At 59.0% G+C, this 16,608-nt stretch overlaps 3 protein-coding genes across 11 annotated transcripts; 2 read left to right on the forward strand and 1 right to left on the reverse strand.

Annotated features, from left to right (window-relative positions):
• Positions 1-1,484: 1,484 nt before the first annotated feature.
• CIAO3 (cytosolic iron-sulfur assembly component 3) lies at positions 1,485-8,938 on the forward strand. 3 transcript variants are annotated; one of them, XM_032460616.1, is made up of 11 exons: positions 1,485-1,561; positions 2,576-2,671; positions 4,208-4,351; positions 4,652-4,784; positions 5,325-5,459; positions 5,707-5,825; positions 6,000-6,129; positions 6,544-6,616; positions 7,096-7,233; positions 7,663-7,820; positions 7,909-8,938. In XM_032460616.1, exons 1-11 carry the CDS (start codon positions 1,496-1,498, stop codon positions 8,145-8,147), a joined length of 1,431 nt encoding a protein of 476 aa, XP_032316507.1. In that variant the 5' UTR covers positions 1,485-1,495; the 3' UTR covers positions 8,148-8,938. The 3 variants fall into 3 exon arrangements, with proteins under 3 accessions (XP_032316507.1, XP_032316510.1, XP_006172691.1); XM_006172629.3 differs by lacking the exon at positions 1,485-1,561 and adding an exon at positions 1,917-2,145; XM_032460619.1 differs by lacking the exon at positions 7,096-7,233 and having other exon boundaries at positions 1,496-1,561.
• Positions 8,939-8,977: 39 nt separating this feature from the next.
• Positions 8,978-12,554, reverse strand: HAGHL (hydroxyacylglutathione hydrolase like). Of its 7 annotated transcripts, none has more exons than XM_032460630.1 (9): positions 12,416-12,554; positions 11,378-11,561; positions 10,927-10,991; positions 10,721-10,838; positions 10,535-10,643; positions 10,356-10,459; positions 10,021-10,119; positions 9,650-9,729; positions 8,978-9,354 (listed from the first exon to the last, which is right to left on the reverse strand). In XM_032460630.1, the coding sequence occupies exons 2-9, from the start codon at positions 11,480-11,482 to the stop codon at positions 9,186-9,188; spliced, it is 849 nt and encodes a 282-aa protein (XP_032316521.1). In that variant the 5' UTR covers positions 11,483-11,561; positions 12,416-12,554; the 3' UTR covers positions 8,978-9,185. The 7 variants fall into 7 exon arrangements, with proteins under 7 accessions (XP_032316521.1, XP_006172690.1, XP_032316523.1 ...); XM_006172628.3 differs by having other exon boundaries at positions 10,021-10,122; XM_032460632.1 differs by lacking the exon at positions 10,021-10,119.
• Positions 12,555-12,728: 174 nt separating this feature from the next.
• On the forward strand, positions 12,729-16,581 carry CCDC78 (coiled-coil domain containing 78). Its single transcript, XM_032460620.1, is given in 15 exon segments — positions 12,729-12,869; positions 13,101-13,220; positions 13,307-13,393; positions 13,613-13,765; positions 13,858-13,914; positions 14,039-14,068; positions 14,070-14,107; positions 14,216-14,294; positions 14,400-14,525; positions 14,754-14,941; positions 15,008-15,170; positions 15,337-15,380; positions 16,052-16,118; positions 16,198-16,298; positions 16,411-16,581. Coding segments are annotated over 15 exon segments (1,431 nt in total). The 5' UTR covers positions 12,729-12,803; the 3' UTR covers positions 16,523-16,581.
• The last annotated feature ends 27 nt before the right edge of the window (positions 16,582-16,608 follow it).

Here is a 16,608-nt window from a genome sequence, read left to right on the forward strand (position 1 = left end):
TGTCTCTATGGATTTGTCTGTTCTGCATGTTTCACAGGAGTGGAATCACATACTAGTGGTGTTTTGTGCCTGGCTTCTCTCGCTGAACATCGTGTCTTCAGGGTGCATCTACATTATAGCGTGTCCATTCTTCGTCCTTCTATAGCTGAATGATAGTCCGTCGTGTGTATAGACCACATTCCTTTATCCACATCTACTGATGGACATGGGCTGTTTCCACCTTTTGTCTAGCCCCTACCTTTGCTCCACTGGTTCTGGGGAAACGAAGACTGAAACCACTCTACACATCAGGCTCTCCCCCTCCAGCATTGGAAGAACCTCCAACCTCAACCAGAGCCCCTTCTGCTGTAAACCCTCTCCACTACCCCAGCCTAACCAACCCTCATCCTGCCCCCAAATCCCAACAGCACTTGCTATTCTCACACGTATTTTGTAACCTCCCCCAGGGCATTTCAGTGAAACTAAGTTCTTTTTGTACTTGTCTGGTTCTAATAATGAGTGAGATCGTTGAGATTCCAGGCATTGTACCCCAGACCTTGGTCAGATATTGCCAGGATAGGGCGTGCTGGGGCTTGGAAGCCCACCAGACACAGCCTCTGGGGAAAGCCCCTCTCGCTGCTGAGAAGGAAGTTTCTGTCCTGGAAGCCAGGAGGAACAGCTGCAGGTGCCAGCTGGTGGGCCTCAGTTAACCCCACAGTTAACCCCTAGGCAGGTGGAGAGTTACCAGGTAGAGTCAAGGAGAGGACAAGAACCACAAGAAGAGCATAGGCTGGGATGGGCCCCCTAGAATGTGAGATTGTGCCTAGCCAGTATTCTGGGGCTGAGCCTACCAGGGCACCTTCAGGGTTAGGCCGAGGTGGGGCCTGGAGATGTGCCAGACTCCACCACTGGAGTTTTCTGCAATGCCGCAATAAGAAGTCATTAAATGTATATGATGACTCGAGAATTGAGTCCAGCAGGCAGCAGTCCTGTCTCAGGTTATGAAATCATACAGGAAATGAAGTTTTCTCAGGCTGGTCCCCGAAATAACCAGACTCTCCCCACCTCCCCCAGAATTCTGGGCTCTGCACTAGGTTGCAGCCTTGGGAGGAACTTTTCCTCATTCCTATCACTCTCATTTTCTTCCCTCTTCAACAGAACTGGGGGCCCCTGTATGCCTGGGGCCCTTCTGGGTTCTTGGGCTGCGCCCGGGACTACTTCTGCAAGCTCCCGAAGCGGAGATGCCGGGGCCGCACACCTGATCGTCAGGTGAGCCCGGGACCGCCCAGGAGGCGCCTCCCTCTCCCGCCGCCCCGCCGCCCCTCCACCCTTATGGCGGGGAAGGTGAGAGGCTCCCGGGCCCGCCAGCAGGAGACGCGCGCCGCACAGGGGCCCAGTCCCGGGGCCTGATGCGCATGCGCCGCACTGGCGCTTTCCGGCAGCGTGGCGGAACCACCTCACCGTTTCGCGACGTTTGGCGACCCCTGTGTGCGGAAGCCGGCGGCAGTGTGGCGCCATGGCGTCGCCTTTTAGCGGGGCGCTGCAGCTGACGGACCTCGACGACTTCATCGCGCCATCTCAGGTGGGCGGGCCGGGCGGCGGTCGTGCGCGGGGAGGCCCCCCCCACCGCAGTGTCACCCCTGAGAGAGGGGCTCGGAAGCCGGGCTGTTGGGCCGTGCAGCCCCGGGGCGACCGCGTCCGCTTCCATGGCGGGCATGGCAACAGGAGTCACCTAGCTGGGGTGGCGAACTCAGGAGTGGGGCCGGGGAGACCCTACCAGGCTTCTCTGGCCGGATTCTTGCGTGTGAGCGGGGTGGGACGGCCCCACCCAGCTGCGAGGGCAGGGGAGGTGGTCGTCGGTGTCGCCTTCGAGGAGTAAGGCAGAGCTTGCCCCTAAAGGGAACGGGATAGCTGCACTTGAAAGGTGGCCGCCTTTATCTGGTGTACCTGCTTATCGATTGCTACCAGCCATCCAGAACCAGGGCTCTGAGGGCCATAGTTAAGGAGTCCCAGAAGGAGGGGGCAGAGCTGGAGCACCGCACCAGAGCACCGCAGCAGGGAGAAGACAGGCCTCCCGCCAAGGCTTCCTGGGGCTGGTCGTTTTTGGGAATGCGATGGCCAGGGAGGTTCTCCAAGTGCTGAGAGAGACAGCGGGAACTTAAGGAGGTAGGGAGAGAAAGGAACTTTCTTCCAGGAACTGGGCTGGGAGGTGACCTCCAAGCAAAACTTTCCTTCTGTCCCCTTGGCTTCCTCTCAGTAGCCAGTGAAACACTGGCCACTGGTCCTCTGTGCAGTGCCATGCCACCCATTGACACTGAGGAAGGGTGAAGGGTCGGGGTTGGCTGTCTGCAGACAGGTTGGCGTACAGACCCACTTAGCGCTGCCTCCATCTGATTGTGACCTGCAGAGTGACCCTTAGTGTAGGTGGGGTGTGAACGTAAGTAGCCACACTGCCAAGACTGCTTCTGTGGCAGGAAGACTGGAATCGGGGCAGAGCCTTTGTCCCCCGCAGCAGTGGTGTGGCCATCAGGCTGCCCCTCTTCCTGTGGAACCTTTGCACACTCAGGTCCCCGTTTGCAATCTCTTACTGGTGTAGGACTGCATCAAGCCCATGAAAGTGGATAAGAGGCCAGGAAGCGGCATGGCCAAGATCCACATCGAGGATGATGGGAGTTACTTCCAAGTCAGTCAGGTGAGTTCCAGCTCAGGTGATTGAAACACATTTCGTTGCTCCATCCGATGACAAGTGCAGTGACCGTGGGACCCTCCACCTCCCACCAGTCTTTTCTCACTAGTCAAATTCATTGACTGCCAGGGAGGCTGGGAGAGATGGGAACCCTCGGGGATGGTGGGGAAAGAGAACAGAGGCTGAACATGGAGCAGAGATGGCAGTTCCCATGCTTCTCTCCCTCTCTGTCTGAATTCTAATTGTGTGAGATTTTCTAGTCCAGGTCACTTGTTCTTAATGAATACCTACTTCCTGTGTGATTTAACAATGACAAGATCCTATTCTATCAGTGCTAAAATTTACCCCAACTCTTTGCCATCTGAATTCTCAAGAACATCCATTGCCATCCCATGGACCAGAGGCACCAGGCTCACCGGCCCAGGGACCCCTCCCAAGCAGGGGAAGAGCTACAGGATGGCTCATGGTGGGGCCAGACAAGTGGGATCCCAAGGTCATGGGGAAAGAGCCACTGTCTACTTAGTCCAGGAGGGTGACCCAGCAGCACACCATGGGTCCCACCCAATCCTGGCACAGCACGGGGACCCAGGGTAGGTGAGAGTGCCAGTGAGCCCTGCTTCAGGGCAGCAGTGGTTGATCTGGAGAGAAGTCAGAAGCACACCAGCCTCCTGCTCAGCACAGCGTCACAGTCTGGGCCTTCAGGCCCATCCAACTTGGGAAAAGGCATTGAACTCAAGTTGTGGCTTAGGTGCATAGTGAGGCCTAGTGAGCTGGGCTGGAAGGGAGTTCTAGTCTCCTTCAGCCCTTAGGTCACATTCTGGGCCCCTGAAGCTCACCTGGCCCTGGCTCAGATCTTTCCTGCGTGTGAAGCGGGAGTAAAGGGGTTTTGCTGGGATCACTTGCATCTAAGAAGAGTTGCTGCGTGTCAGCCTGGAGGCCTTGAACACCAAGTTCTGGAACTGTCTGGCTGAGTCTGATGTGAGTGCCCCTCATGTCCCTCTTGCACTCCACACTCCTCCAAGTGCCAACATTTGGCGGGCACAGCCCAGCAGGGCACAAGCTCCCACCATCTCCTGTCTCTGCCCCCTCCTCGTCCTTGTGTCCTTTCTTCCTTCATCTACACCCTGGCCTTTCTCCTCCTCCTCTTAGAGCCTGGCCTTTGGCATTTTCCTGTCTCCACAGCCCCATGAGTACAGCCTGGGGACCAACGACCCTCCAAGACCTCTGTGACCAGCCAGCTGCTTCTCTGTAGATTTAATGCTTGAGGCCTCCTTAGTGTGATTCTGACATGCCAGCCAAGTTTGTACCAAAGTTAGAATTTGGTGCCACTATGAAAATCTAGAATGTGTATAAATATTTCTGTAGTAAATATTTAATTTCTAAAATTTTAGTGGGCACATAAAGCCATTCAGCTACCCCATTGGTTGTCAGTGTTGTGAGCCAGAGAATGAAGGTTTCCTGTGGGTTCCATTACCCTGAGCTCCACCGCGCCATGTCTTCATGCAGCAGGGCTCTTGGTGTACCGAGTTCTCTTGCTTCCAGGACGGAGGGACTAGGAGGCTAGAGAAGGCCAAGATCTCGTTGGATGACTGCCTGGCGTGTAGTGGCTGTGTCACCTCGGCAGAGACCGTGCTCATCACTCAGCAGAGCCACGAGGAGCTGCAGAAGGTTCTAGGTGCTAATGAGGTAAGCAGTGGGTGGTCCTCAGGACTCTGCTATAACCCGACATCAGCCCCAGCCTCGCTTGCTCGTGTTGTCCGAGCAGCTCATCTCCTGGTGACTCTTGGCATCTTTAAGTCTCATCAGTGGGATCTCAGTGAATTACTGGTCAGTATTCCATTGTTGAGGTACTAGCCCTAAATGTTAGGTTCTCTGTGTACACAAAAATGACATGCCTTGATTGAGTTAGGGTCTGGTCTTGTCAGCCCTGGCCCACTGGGAGTCTGTAAAACACACAGAGTGAGTGGCATGTCCCTTGCTTTGCAGATAGCGGCACCTGGTCAGCAGAGGCTGGTTGTCATCTCGGTCTCACCCCAGTCCAGAGCATCACTGGCTGCGAGATTTCAGCTAAATCCTACAGACACTGCCAGGAAATTAACTGCATTCTTTAAAAAAATAGGTGGGTGCTGAACCTTGGGTGAGCACTCCAGCTTGGACACAAGGCTGAGGGGGCGGTCTTCACACCTCTGGTCTTTGGACCTAAACGTATCAGAAACCCTATTTGAAGTTGACTTTAGCTTAAAGTTTTGATGATTGAGAGCAGTGCCTTTTAAGAGAAAACTGTCTGAATTCTGATGTTGCACTTCTGCGAGTCTGGAATTCACTCCCTCCTTGTGTTTTTTAAAAATTATCACCATCAAGGAGCATTTCCCAGGTCTGAGCTGGGTTCTGGCTCAGAAAAAAATAAAGGTTGGTTGACCTCTTTATGCCGGGAGCTGGCTGGGAGAGTGTGGGGAGGCTGTGGCATAGGCTCCTGTCCTGGACACCGTGTAGGGTATGGCCTGGTCCTGGTGGCCACTGAGCTCAGAGGAGGTGAGCCCCAAGGAATCCAGGCTGGCCACAATGCCAGCGGGTCCTGTGACACTCCTGGGGGGCATGGTTGGCAGCACCTCACACTCCGGGTGTCCTTCTTAGGGGTGAGGTGGTGCTCTCCTTCCAGGGGCACACTATGTGTTTGATACCGCCTTCTCACGGAACTTCAGTCTCCTTGAGAGCCAGCGAGAGTTTGTGCAGCGATTCCGAGAACAGGCGGACTCCAGGCAGGCCTTGCCTGTGCTGACTTCCGCCTGCCCAGGTGTGTGCACACTGGGGACAGGATGTTGACACCTGGATGTGGGTGACGGGAGTGCTGGGGGGTGGGAGGAGCCCAAGAGTCACCTGCAGTCACTTCAGTTCCCTGAGGAGTGATTGCAGGGATGCTAGAGACGTGACAGGGACAGCAGAGTGGGGCCATTCCTCGGGGACCCTGACTCCTTGTGCAAGTGTGTCTACCCCCAGAACCTTCACGTCACAGCCCCATGTGCTCCCCATGTCGGCCTCAGGCTGGATCTGCTACGCCGAGAAGACCCATGGGAGCTTCCTCCTCCCTTACATTAGCACTGCCCGGTCCCCGCAGCAGGTCATGGGCTCCCTGGTCAAGGACTTCTTCGCCCAGCAACAGGTAATGGGAACCCTGCTGCTGTTGAGAGTCTGTGTTGTTTCCTTAAAAGTGAGTTCATGGACCCACACGCCAAACTGTGTTCCCTGCTGTGCCTGTGCTGTCACCCCTGCCTCAGCCTGGCCTCTTTGCTGCCCGGGTCGGGCAGCTGCTCCACAGTCGCGTTTCTCCATGCAGCGTTTGACCCCTGACAAGATCTACCACGTGACGGTGATGCCCTGCTATGACAAAAAGCTGGAAGCTTCCAGACCCGACTTTTTCAGCCAGGAACACCAGTCGCGCGATGTGGATTGTGTCATCACAACAGGTGCAGATCCCTGAGCCCAGCTGGTGCTGTGTCCCCAGTGCAGGCCCTGGCACAGCCCCTCTGGCTCACGTCGGTCACCCCATCTCTGAGTTGAGCAGCCTCACAGGCTCTCAAGTGCTTAAAAGGCAGAGAAATGAACACCCTTCCAGCAGCCAGATAGCTTGAGGGATGGTTGCCCTCCAGGGACACAGTGCCCTGCCCATCTCCAGGCGCACTGTGAGGCGCCCAGGGGACGGTGCATCCACCCTGCCTCTGTGGCTGGGTTCAGCCTCTACCCACGAGCCAGGGGTGGACACGTGGCCTCTGTGTCCAGGTCACAGATTGCTGTGGATGCAGGTGACGTGGGTGTTCTTGAACTGACTCTTGTTTTCCTTGAGATTCAGCTGAAGAGCGTGTTCTGTGGTTTCATCACAGGAGAAGTTTTGAAGCTGCTGGAAGAGGAAGGAGTCTCACTGTCAGACCTGGAGCCAGCTCCCCTGGACAGTCTGTGAGTTACCACCTGCCACGGTGGAGGGGCAGGAAGTATTTCCAGCATCAGGGTGCTCAAGACATTAGGGTCATGGGTGTCCTGGTGGGCAGATGTGACAATGTGGGGCTAGGCACTGTCCCTTCCTGCCTTCTCTGCTATGTCTCCTTTCTGATTGGTTTTGCTTCTGCCTCGTGGTATGTCTCGGTGTCCACAGAGACAGTTGAGTTCATGAGACAGGCCTGTGGACAATTGGCTGATAGTCATCAGAGCTGACCCCAACTTCATACAGGTCTCAGCTCCCCAGAACAGGTGACATGACGGAGGGGACAGCCCTTTCCCCATGAGCTGCCTCCTGACAGGGCCACAAAGCCCCTGTGGTCCATGACTCATTTTCCACTTAGAAAGCAAATGCTCTCAAACGTGAGAGACAGAGGTTACCCAGAAGCCTCAGCAGACAGCAGCCCCACTACCACCTGAGGCCATGCCCTCCTCCCCAGGTACAGCAGCGTGTCCCCCCAGGAGCCCACCAGCCATCGGGGTGGGGGCTCAGGGGGCTACCTGGAGCACGTGTTCCGGCATGCGGCCCAGGAGCTCTTTGGAATCCACGTGACTGAGGTCACCTACAGACCCCTGAGGTCAGTGGCAAAAGCTGGAGCTTGGGGAACGGGGCAGCTGGAGCTCCAGGTCCCCTCACTGCAGTAGGCATGGAGGAGGATATCAGGGTGGGCTTGGCGTGGACCTTGGGGCACCAGGAAGCTCACATGAAAGGGCCAAAGTCTCTAGTCCTCAGTCTCCTCATCGTAGGAGTCGATGTCCTTGCCCACAGCATGGTGGCCCAGGGCCCTGAGCAGCCCGTGGTGGCAGGATGGTGTTCCTGGCACAGGGTGTGTCCCCATGTCCTCGGTGGGAGGGCTGGGGCCTCCATGTCAGACCAGGAAACCAAGGCTGGGTGTAAGGTCACCCGCCCAGCTCGTGGAAGTGAGTTTTCTACCCTCCCCTGTCACTGTCCCGACCCAGGAGGGACTGGGCACACTGTGTGGACAACCGGGTCTGTGCTCCCCCAGGAACAAGGACCTGCAGGAGGTGACTCTGGAGAGGGAGGGTCAGGTCCTGCTGCACTTTGCTGTGGCCTATGGCTTCCGCAACATCCAGAACCTGGTGCAGAAACTCAAGCGGGGGCGCTGCCCATACCACTACGTGGAGGTCATGGCCTGCCCCGCAGGTGCGCAGACAGGGTGGGGCCCTCTGGGACCCCCAGGTGACGATGCCCTTCCCATGACCATACTCTTGCCTGTCCTTCTCTGCCACAGGCTGCTTGAATGGCGGAGGCCAGCTCAAGGCTCCCGACAGGCCTGGCAAGGAGCTCCTGCAGCAGGTTGAGAGGCTGTACAGCATGGTCAGGACAGAGGTGCCAGAGGAAGCGCCCGGGATCCAGGAGCTGTATGGGCACTGGCTGCAGGGTGAGGGCTCAGAGAGGGCCAGCCGCCTGCTGCACACAAGCTACCACGCAGTGGAGAAGGCTGGCTCTGGCCTTAGCATCAGGTGGTAGGAGCCCTCCAGTGTCTGCCGGGCCCACCGCAGCCAGTACCAGGATTCCCAGCAAGGCGTGTGGAGTCTCCAGCAGGGAAGTCACTCCAAGACCCCAGGCTTGCCCTGAAAATGCTGGGTGAGCTGCGGGGACATTGGAACCCACATAGAAATGGGATTCAGGACCCACAGTCAGTAAAGTTGACCTCCAGCCTGCGCTCACCTGGACTCTGCACTGCAGGGGCCTGGAGGTTTCACCAACTTCTGGAACCTCTCTATGGGCCTGGAGCCCAGATCAGTGCTCTGGCTCCTGGCTGTGGTGGCCTGAGCTGTGAGGGTTTCAGCTAGTCCCATAGGGAGCTTAAGGCAGAGCAAGAGGGGGGTTCCTCATCCCTCACTTCCAGAGTCACTCCAAGTTGGGATATGGAGGGTGGTAACAGGCTGAACCTGCCCAGCTGGTTGAGCTCACAGCAGAGCGGGGGAACTCTGCCACACTGGGCAGCAGAGAACACTAGGCTGGAGACAGGCACCTGGTCCATGACACCCTACCTGGGCATGGGTCCCCCTGACCCCCATCTAGAACCAGGTGTTCTACAAGCTGTGGCCTCTGGGGCCTGAGAACCTGCATTTTGGGGGCTGAGTCCTTGTGGGAGGCAGGCTCTGTTAGTGTCAGGCCTTAGTGGTCTTTCAGGCTGAGTCCTATGTCCACAGCTGGATCCCCACGTACAGGACAGGGGGTGGGCCAATTGGGTTCAGCCAGCCAAGCTTGCCCCCAAGGAGCTCATCTCTAGTAAAGGGAACTCTATCTGAAAACTGCTTCTCTCCAAGAGTGTCTGCCACCATCAAGAAAGAGGCCTTTCAAAGCTTTATTCATAAGTTCAGGAGCCCAGTGCACCCCAGTAGGCTGCCTCCCAAATATCCAGGTCTTGGAACTCACTGTAGCCCAGAGAGCGGTCTGGGTGTCCACCGCCAGGAAGTGCCAGAATGCCCACCCTCTGAGGCTGGGCAGGGTTGAGACAGGTTGAGAGAGGAGGGACGTGTGGCCTGGCCTGTGCAGGGCTCACTTCTGTTGGGGCGTGCTCAGAAGCCCCCACTGCAGTGCGAGGAGTGCCCGGGCCTGTGGCTGCAGCGGCTCAGCTGCCCTCTCAAAGCTCGCGCGCTCCCTGCAGAGCACTTCCAGGACCTCGGCTGGGGCCACCTTCCCTGTGAACTTGCGCACAGGCTCCTCTCTGCAGGGAGAGGGGCACCATGGGGGCTTCCGGGGAACTGCTAGGCAGAGGGCACTTAAAGAGCAGCCTCTCCCTGGTGCCAGACAGCCAAATAACCGATCCCCCAGCACCTCCCTCAGTGTCCCACTGACTGCCAGGGAGGCCCAGAGGACAACAGTCCAGCCCTGTGCCAGCCTGTTCTGCAGCACGGCCCCTGGAGAGGGCAGAGGTCCTCCCGAGACACGCAGGCATAGGCCTTGCCACGTGCTCCCCAGCTTGCCCCACAGGAAGGCCCGGGATGCTGGCCAGTACTCACGCCACCCTCAGGAAGGGGTTATATAGAAGTTCCTCGCCCAGGGTCGACGGCACCGTGGGCACGTCGTCATCATCCCTCTTCTGGAATGACCACAGGCCCTTGTCACAGCCTTATCTGGCAGCTCCAGGCAGCTTGACCCAGCTCACCCCCAGCCTCGGGGCTGGAGGCTAGACCCTGAGGGCAGGCACTCGTGGGCCAGTCCTAGAGGCTGCCCAGTTCCCTACCCAAGGCCACCAACCCCTCCCTTCACCAGTGGGAGCTTTGGCTGGCAGCATGCCCATGGCTGACTCCCCCAGCAATGCCCTTCCTGGACCCACCCGCTCCTGCCCAACCCTCCAGCCTTGCCATCAAGAGGGGAGGAGTCCCCACACCTTGGCCCAGGACAGCTTGGCCCTCACATGATCGTTGCAGGGCTCCACTTTCTGTGCAAACTCGAGATTGCCCAGCGTGTGCTCATGACCACAGAACACCTTCTGGAGAAAGGAGGCACTTGAGGTGCACAGCGCCACCGCAGGCAGAGGTGAGCAGAGGCACTCACCCCTCTGTCTGGCCCCTCCACACACCCCTGTACCCCTCCCCACACACGTGGCCCGCCCACTCCTTCAACTGGCCAGCAGTCATTCCGAACCCCAGCACAAGGCAGGTGCAGAGTACCCAAGTTATGTGAGAGGCTGGGCCCCGTGAGGGTAAGGGACAGGCTGCTCACTGTCTCAGGCGGCAGGGTGCCCAGGGTCTCCACCAAGCTCTGGTACATCTGGTGAGCTGTGCTTTCCAGGCGTGAGCCACAGCCGGCCACAGACAGTGCATCCCCTGGAGAGCTGGCCAGGTCAGAGAAGGTGGAAGGGGACAAGGAGGGGGGGCAGAGGGGCGCAGGGCAGCGCGAACCTGAGAAAACGGCAGGTGGGTCCAGACACTCGTCTTCCCAAAGGAAGTAGCTCATGTGGCCAGAGGTGTGGCCTGGGGTTAGGAGGCAGCGCACGTGGATGGCTCCAAACTACAGCAGAGAGGCAGGCAGGCCTGTGAGGCAGTTGAGCCCAGGGTGTTCCCCGCGCCTCCCAGGTGCCCACTTACCTGCAGCTCCTCGCCATGCACCAGCCTGCGGGTCAGTGCGCAGATGCGCTCATCCGCGCCCAGCACCACCAGCCCAGGCTGCAGTCTCACCAGCTCCGCGTTGCCACGAGCGTGGTCCCTGCAGATGGGTAGAAGTATAATCACATGTGGTTGGGGTAGGATTGGGGTGACACCCTCGTGCCTCAGCCCGCCCAGACGGTGCTCACCAGTGGTGGTGGGTGGTCAGCACGGTGGTCAGTGATACCCCCTCCCGGCCTACGATCTCCAGCAGCTGAAAGGGACAGGAGTTAAGGAGATGCGGATGGTCCAGGTGGCTGCCTGTGTTTGGGAGCCAGGATTGGCTGCACAGTGCCCCAAGCAGGCCAGGATGGGGTTGTGGGTAGGGGCGATTCAGCAGTTAATTACTGAGCACCCGGTGTATATGGCACAGGCACCAAACGAAGGGAAAAGAGGAGGCCAGAGAAGGCTCTAACCTCACAGGAGACCCAGGATAATCAGAAAAATCCTAAACACCAAATAACCTGAGATCAAAGAATAGCGGAAGAGTCAGCTCCCAGCAGTGTGGTCGGGGGAGCTGCTTCAAGCACAGACTGGCGGTTACGACCTACGATTCCTAGGCTCAGAGTGGTGCTCCTGCCGCCCGAAGCCTGCCCTCACCCTTTTGGGCACGGACACGTCCACGGCCACAGCCTCCCGCGTGTGCTCCTCAATGACCAGGTACATGTAGTTGTCCTCAAGCACAGGGATGACTTTGACCTTCATGGTCGCAGAGCTCAGCTACCTCGCGCCTCCTGAGCCTCTTCCTCAGAATGGGGCTACGCTCTCCAGACCCTAGGGAGGGCTGTGCCCGGGAAGAGTCAGCTCCACATACACGCTGGGGGCTAAAAAACGTAGCCCTGTTCCCTACTCTCGGACTTCCGGGAAGAGTGGTGTGGAAGTCCATGCTCCAGCCTTAAATTGACCTGCCGCTCCCAATCCCTCCTCAAGGTCCCGCCCACTTCAGGGCCCGAGCCACGCCCTCTCCCCGCGCCTGTCCCCAGCCAGGCCGCTGCCCCAGTAGGACCCGCCTGCTTCCCAGGCCCCGCCCCCTCCCAAGGCGTCCTCCCGCCGCAGCGCGACCCTGGACCAGCTCCTCTCTCGCTCCGCCCCCAATGCCCCGATCCCTTCAGGCCCCATCTCTCCCAGGGCCCCTCCCGCGGCAGTGCGACCCCGGTCCCGGCCCGCCTCCTTCCCTGGCCGCCCACTCACCCCCACCGGCTACGCCAGCCGGTCGCGCGGACTGTCTGAAGGACAGCCTGACATAGGCGGGCCTTGGACGCCGGTCACGGGACCTGGACGGAGTGCTCGGCTCTGCCCGGCCAGCCCCAACGGCCTGCGCCCCCGAGGCGCCCTCCTGCGGGGCCGGCCTGGAGCCCGCGCGCGTCGGGAACCCGAGCGCGGTTCAGGGAACGCGCGTGCGCGAGAGGGAGTGCACGCGTGCCCGAAGGGACTGCGCGCACGTCCGGCGCTATGGCGCCTCCTCCGCGAAGCCCTTCTGGCAACCGACTGAACCCGTTCTATCGAATCACCAGGCCCCAGGTTGGGACGTCTGCGCCTATTTCCGTCAGGCTAGGGGTGCAGGGGTATGTCCACTTTGCTCGCCTGCCTGTCCCAGCGCTCAGCCAGCACCGGAAGGGGCCTAGTTAGTGTACGAACCTACATGGTAGGGCAAGGCGCCCTGCTTGAGAACATTAACAGCAGCGACAGCTCCATTCCAGTGTGCGCTGTTCCACAACTCCCCATGCTGGGCGATGCTATGCGCTCTTGGCTCTGTGTGCTCCCCGGATGAAGACAGGGGTGCCGGTCTGCGTTTCCTCGTTGAGGAAAAGGAAGCCAGAAAGAAAGGGTGGCCAAATATGGAAGAAGCTGACAGTTTGCATCCACCTCTTCAACCACTGAACTGTCCTGCCTGCCCTGGTGGGCGGGGCCCCGGTAGTCTCCTGGGAACAACAGAGGCCTTGGCAACACAAGCCACCGTGTTGCAGCAACAGGCCAGTAGGCGAAGTGGCAGTAGGCTTGGGGCTGGTGGTTGTCCCTTTTGCCTATGGAGCATGCAGCAGCCTCAGCCTCAATTCCCAGGCCAGGGGCCCCATCTCGGGCCATTGAAAATGTGAGTCCTCCCAGGACACTGCTGCTTCTGGGGTCCGGGGTTCTCCCTGTCCCCTCAGAAGTCAGGAAGGGTGTAGGTACCCATGACCTGGGCCTGATTCAGGCTGTGGGAGAGACTGATTCAATTCAGCCAGGCTGAGTGTGTGGGTGGATGGCTGGTGGCTCCATGGGAGTGGAGGCCACAGCCCAGGCCTGAAACGCACCTGGGGGATGGGTGGTGGTGCCTCCCCAGGTTCTGCCACGGGCCAAGGACTGGCTGCCAGGAGTCCCTGGGGGTGCCCCAGCCTGGGCCACCAGCCTTGAGACAGAGCTTCCCTCAGATTTAGAGCTGAGTGAGGAACAGCGACTGCAGGTGGGTATGGGGTCCTGGGGTGCTGGCAGGAGAAAGGGAACCAACAGGGTCCCACAGGCTCCACCTCTCATCCCGGCCACCCACAGGTCTGCAAGGAGATGGTCGACCTGCAGATCAGAACCCATCACCTACAGGAGCAGCACGAGGCTGAAATCTTTGAGCTGAAGAGTGAGGTGGGCACTGAAGTGTGCCCATGTGTGCCAGCCTCAGGGCATTGGGGGGAGGGTGCATACCTGGGACCAGCACTGGGAGGGGTCTAGGTGTGCCCCATGTGACTGTGCACACTCGGTGTCTGTGAGTCCCCACCTGTGCTGCGTGTACTGTGTATTTCTGAGGATGCTCAGATAGATGATGACTGGCCCCAGGTGACCTGGCACTTGGTTACCCTGCAGGTCCTGTGGCTGGAGAGCCGGGTACTGGAGCTGGAGCTGCACGGAGAGCAGGCAGCCCCAGCAGAGGCTAATGCAGGGCACTGCCAGGCACTGACACAGGAGCTCGGGTGCAAGGCCTGGGTGCAGGGACAGTCTGATCACCACAGACACCAGGTCACCATGAGTACCATAGGGCCTGGCTGCATGCAAGCCAAACAGGGGTCCAGCAGGAGCACAGTGAGGCTGAGACTCGCTCTTTCGTACAGGCACAGCCCAAGGACATCCCGACCCCTAAGAAGCAGCAGCAGAAGCTGGGGAACAGCGTGAGTATACAGCCACCTAGCCCAGGAGTCTGTCAAAGTTTCTCCCAGCCCAGGGTGGAGGTGGGGGAGTGCAGGGGACCTAAAGCTTGGAGTCTCATCTAGCCAGCCTTTGTGTACGCCACAGCTGCAGGGAGAAGTAAAGCAGGTACTGGAGGCAGCAAAGGGCTCAGCAGCAGGCACTGGAGATGCGTGTGTGAGTGGCTGCCTCACCTGGGATGGGGAGTGCCCAGCAGGGCACAGTGAGCAAAGGAGCAGAGGGAGTCCCCTGCCCTCTCCAGCTGAGCCTCACCCATGTCTGCAGGGCAGCCCTGGGCCAGCAGCTGCAGGGAGCCCAGGAGGAGGCCAGGAAAGCTGGACAGCGACTGGCTGCACAAGCCATGGTGAGGCCTAGGCCTGCTTGTTTGAGACCTGGTGGGTGTGAGTTCTACAAGCTCAACAAAGGTCCACCTTGTGGGACATGGGTTCAGGGGCGCCTCCTCCCCCAGGTGTTGTCAGCCTGCCAGGGCCAGCTCAGCCAGGCTGAGGCGGAGAATGCCCGGCTACAGCTGCAGCTCAAGAAGCTGAATGAGGAGTACACCATTCGGCTGCAGCACTGTGCCCGAGTCGTGACTGTGAGCCCTGGGCTGGGTGGCCCTACGGTGGGTGGTTGAGCGGCCTCTGGGCCTGGGTGTGCTAGACCACTTCTGGGAGACCTGACCTGGTGGGAGACTATAAGCCTGCCCAGTACACTGTCAGACCAGTTCCTCGGAGGGAATTGGGGGCGGTGGTTGGCATGGGACCAACCAAGCCTCGCCCTCCCCAGCTGTGGCCCCGCCCCAGCCCCACCCTCTCCCCTCCAGGAGCATGCAGATGGTGGAGGCCAGACGCCTGCCGCCACAGTCCTTCGGAGATTCCTGGAGACCACTCTGGAAGACATTCGGGCGGCATACCACAGTCGTGAGCAACAGCTGGCCCAGGCTGCTCGTGCCTACCGCAAGCGCCTGGCAGATCTGAGCCGTAGGCATGAGGAGCTGCTGGCTGCCCACAGGTGGGTGCCTCCCTGATATAGGGACCTGGGGTAGGATGGCCCTACATAACCCGATGCATGGCTTAGTGTGCAGCAGGCATTGGCAGACCCCGATGGGGCCCCCAAGGCTACCTTTGGTGCAGCCACCTTGGACCTGGAGCCGCTGCCCCTTCCTGAGGTCACCAAGCTCGGCCACCCACAGGAGGACCAGGCTAGGCTGGAGACAAAGTTCCGGGAGCTCCAGGCCCAGGTGACCCCTCCCTATTGCCCCACGACTCACCCCAGGGCCCATTCCAGGCTTAGCAAAGCCCCAACCCCAGGGCCTCTGTGCAGCCTGTCTTGTTCAGCAACTGAGAAACCCTATCAAGCAGCCTTTACAACCCGACAGACTTACAGCACTGCTCTTGTTTCCACAGAAGGGACCAGGTGAAACCTCCCAGCGGGGCACATTAGAGCCACAGTGAGTACCCTGGTGTGGGTGCTGGGGAAACTCATTCATTTATTCTGTCAGCTCTAACTGCTGGGTGGGTTCTGATTGCAGCAGTGAACAATGTGGCCCATCTGTGCTCTCTGGTCTCAGTCTGTTTAAGAGACACTAATAATCGCAGAAAACCCAAATGCCTCAGTGAAGATGGGTCCTCCTTGAATGGAAGGGTCAGGGAGAGCCCATGAGGAAATTTCAGCTGAGACTCAGAGGACCCAAAGATGAAGACCTGTTGGGAGATGGCTGGCAGAGGTCCTGGTCCTAGGACAAGGCTACCTGGTGACCTTCACAGCCTTTGCCTCTGGGCCTTCATGTTCCCAATTGTGTGATGGGCAGAAGCTGGTACAAGCCCACCTCCCAGGGTTTTGGGAAACAAATCCCCAGCATTAAGGGGAGACCCCTCTCATAAACATCCTCACTGTCCAAGCTGGCCTTGTGGCTTAGCTGTCCGAGTGGCCAGCGGACCCCCATGCATAGATGGCTCCAAGGCTTGGGCAGGGCCCAGAGTGGGAAGGCAGGTCTATGCTGTTCCCACTTTGTTCCCAACAGGCACCTCAAAAATCTAGGTGCCTTGACTTGAGCAGGGTCACTGGTCAGCACCTGGCCTACGCCAGCTCTCACACCCACCCATTCCCCTCCTCTCACAGGGGCCTGGAAGCTGCATCCTGGGCCCAGATAAACCAGAAGCTACAGGACTTCTCCCGTGGCACTCAGGTAGTGAGAAAGGCCTAGCCGGAGGCCTCTCTTCTCACTGAGCCCAGGCTCATGGCTTATGACCCCCCTCCCATGCCAGGCAGAACTGGAACGGGAGCGGGCACAGCTGCTGGTCCGGGCCACAATGGCTGAGGAGCAACTTTCTGAGCTACAGGAGTACGTGGACCAGCACCTGGGCAGGTGGGCTTTAGGAAAGGTGGATTGGATATGACTGAGGGCCTAAGTCCTGGGCACTAGCAGCAGGGCTTGTCCACAGCCAGCTGGTGACTAAGCCTGGTCTCTCTCTAAGCAGGTACAAGCAGGAGATCCTGAGGCTGAGGAAGCTGGTGGGGTCAGGGAATCCCTGGAAAGTGGGGACCACACCTCCAGTCAAGCCCCAGCGCCCAAGGACCCGTAGCCGCTAACTGTTCATCAGATAAACTTCGAGAATTCTCCATGGCCAGCATGAAGCCGTCCCCACAGCCCCGCCCTGGGAGATCACTCCACCCAA

Source organism: Camelus ferus, chromosome 18 (genome assembly GCF_009834535.1).
Source record: "Camelus ferus isolate YT-003-E chromosome 18, BCGSAC_Cfer_1.0, whole genome shotgun sequence".
NCBI classification, from domain to species: Eukaryota; Metazoa; Chordata; class Mammalia; order Artiodactyla; family Camelidae; genus Camelus; species Camelus ferus.

Bases quoted from the DNA above. Each gene is read 5' to 3' on its own strand.
- HAGHL (XM_014567590.2), bottom strand. From the start codon at position 11,482: ATGAAGGTCAAAGTCATCCCTGTGCTTGAGGACAACTACATGTACCTG. The intron at 10,992-11,377 runs GTGAGGGCAGGC...TGTCCCTTTCAG, and splicing joins ACGTGTCCGTGCCCAAAAGG to CTGCTGGAGATCGTAGGCCG. The intron at 10,123-10,355 runs GTGAGCAGCCTG...TCCTTTCTCCAG, and splicing joins GCACCCTGCCGCCTGAGACA to AAGGTGTTCTGTGGTCATGA.
- CIAO3 (XM_032460616.1), top strand. From the start codon at position 1,496: ATGGCGTCGCCTTTTAGCGGGGCGCTGCAGCTGACGGACCTCGACGAC. The intron at 4,785-5,324 runs GTGGGTGCTGAA...CTCTCCTTCCAG, and splicing joins TGCATTCTTTAAAAAAATAG to GGGCACACTATGTGTTTGAT. The intron at 7,821-7,908 runs GTGCGCAGACAG...TCTCTGCCACAG, and splicing joins GGTCATGGCCTGCCCCGCAG to GCTGCTTGAATGGCGGAGGC.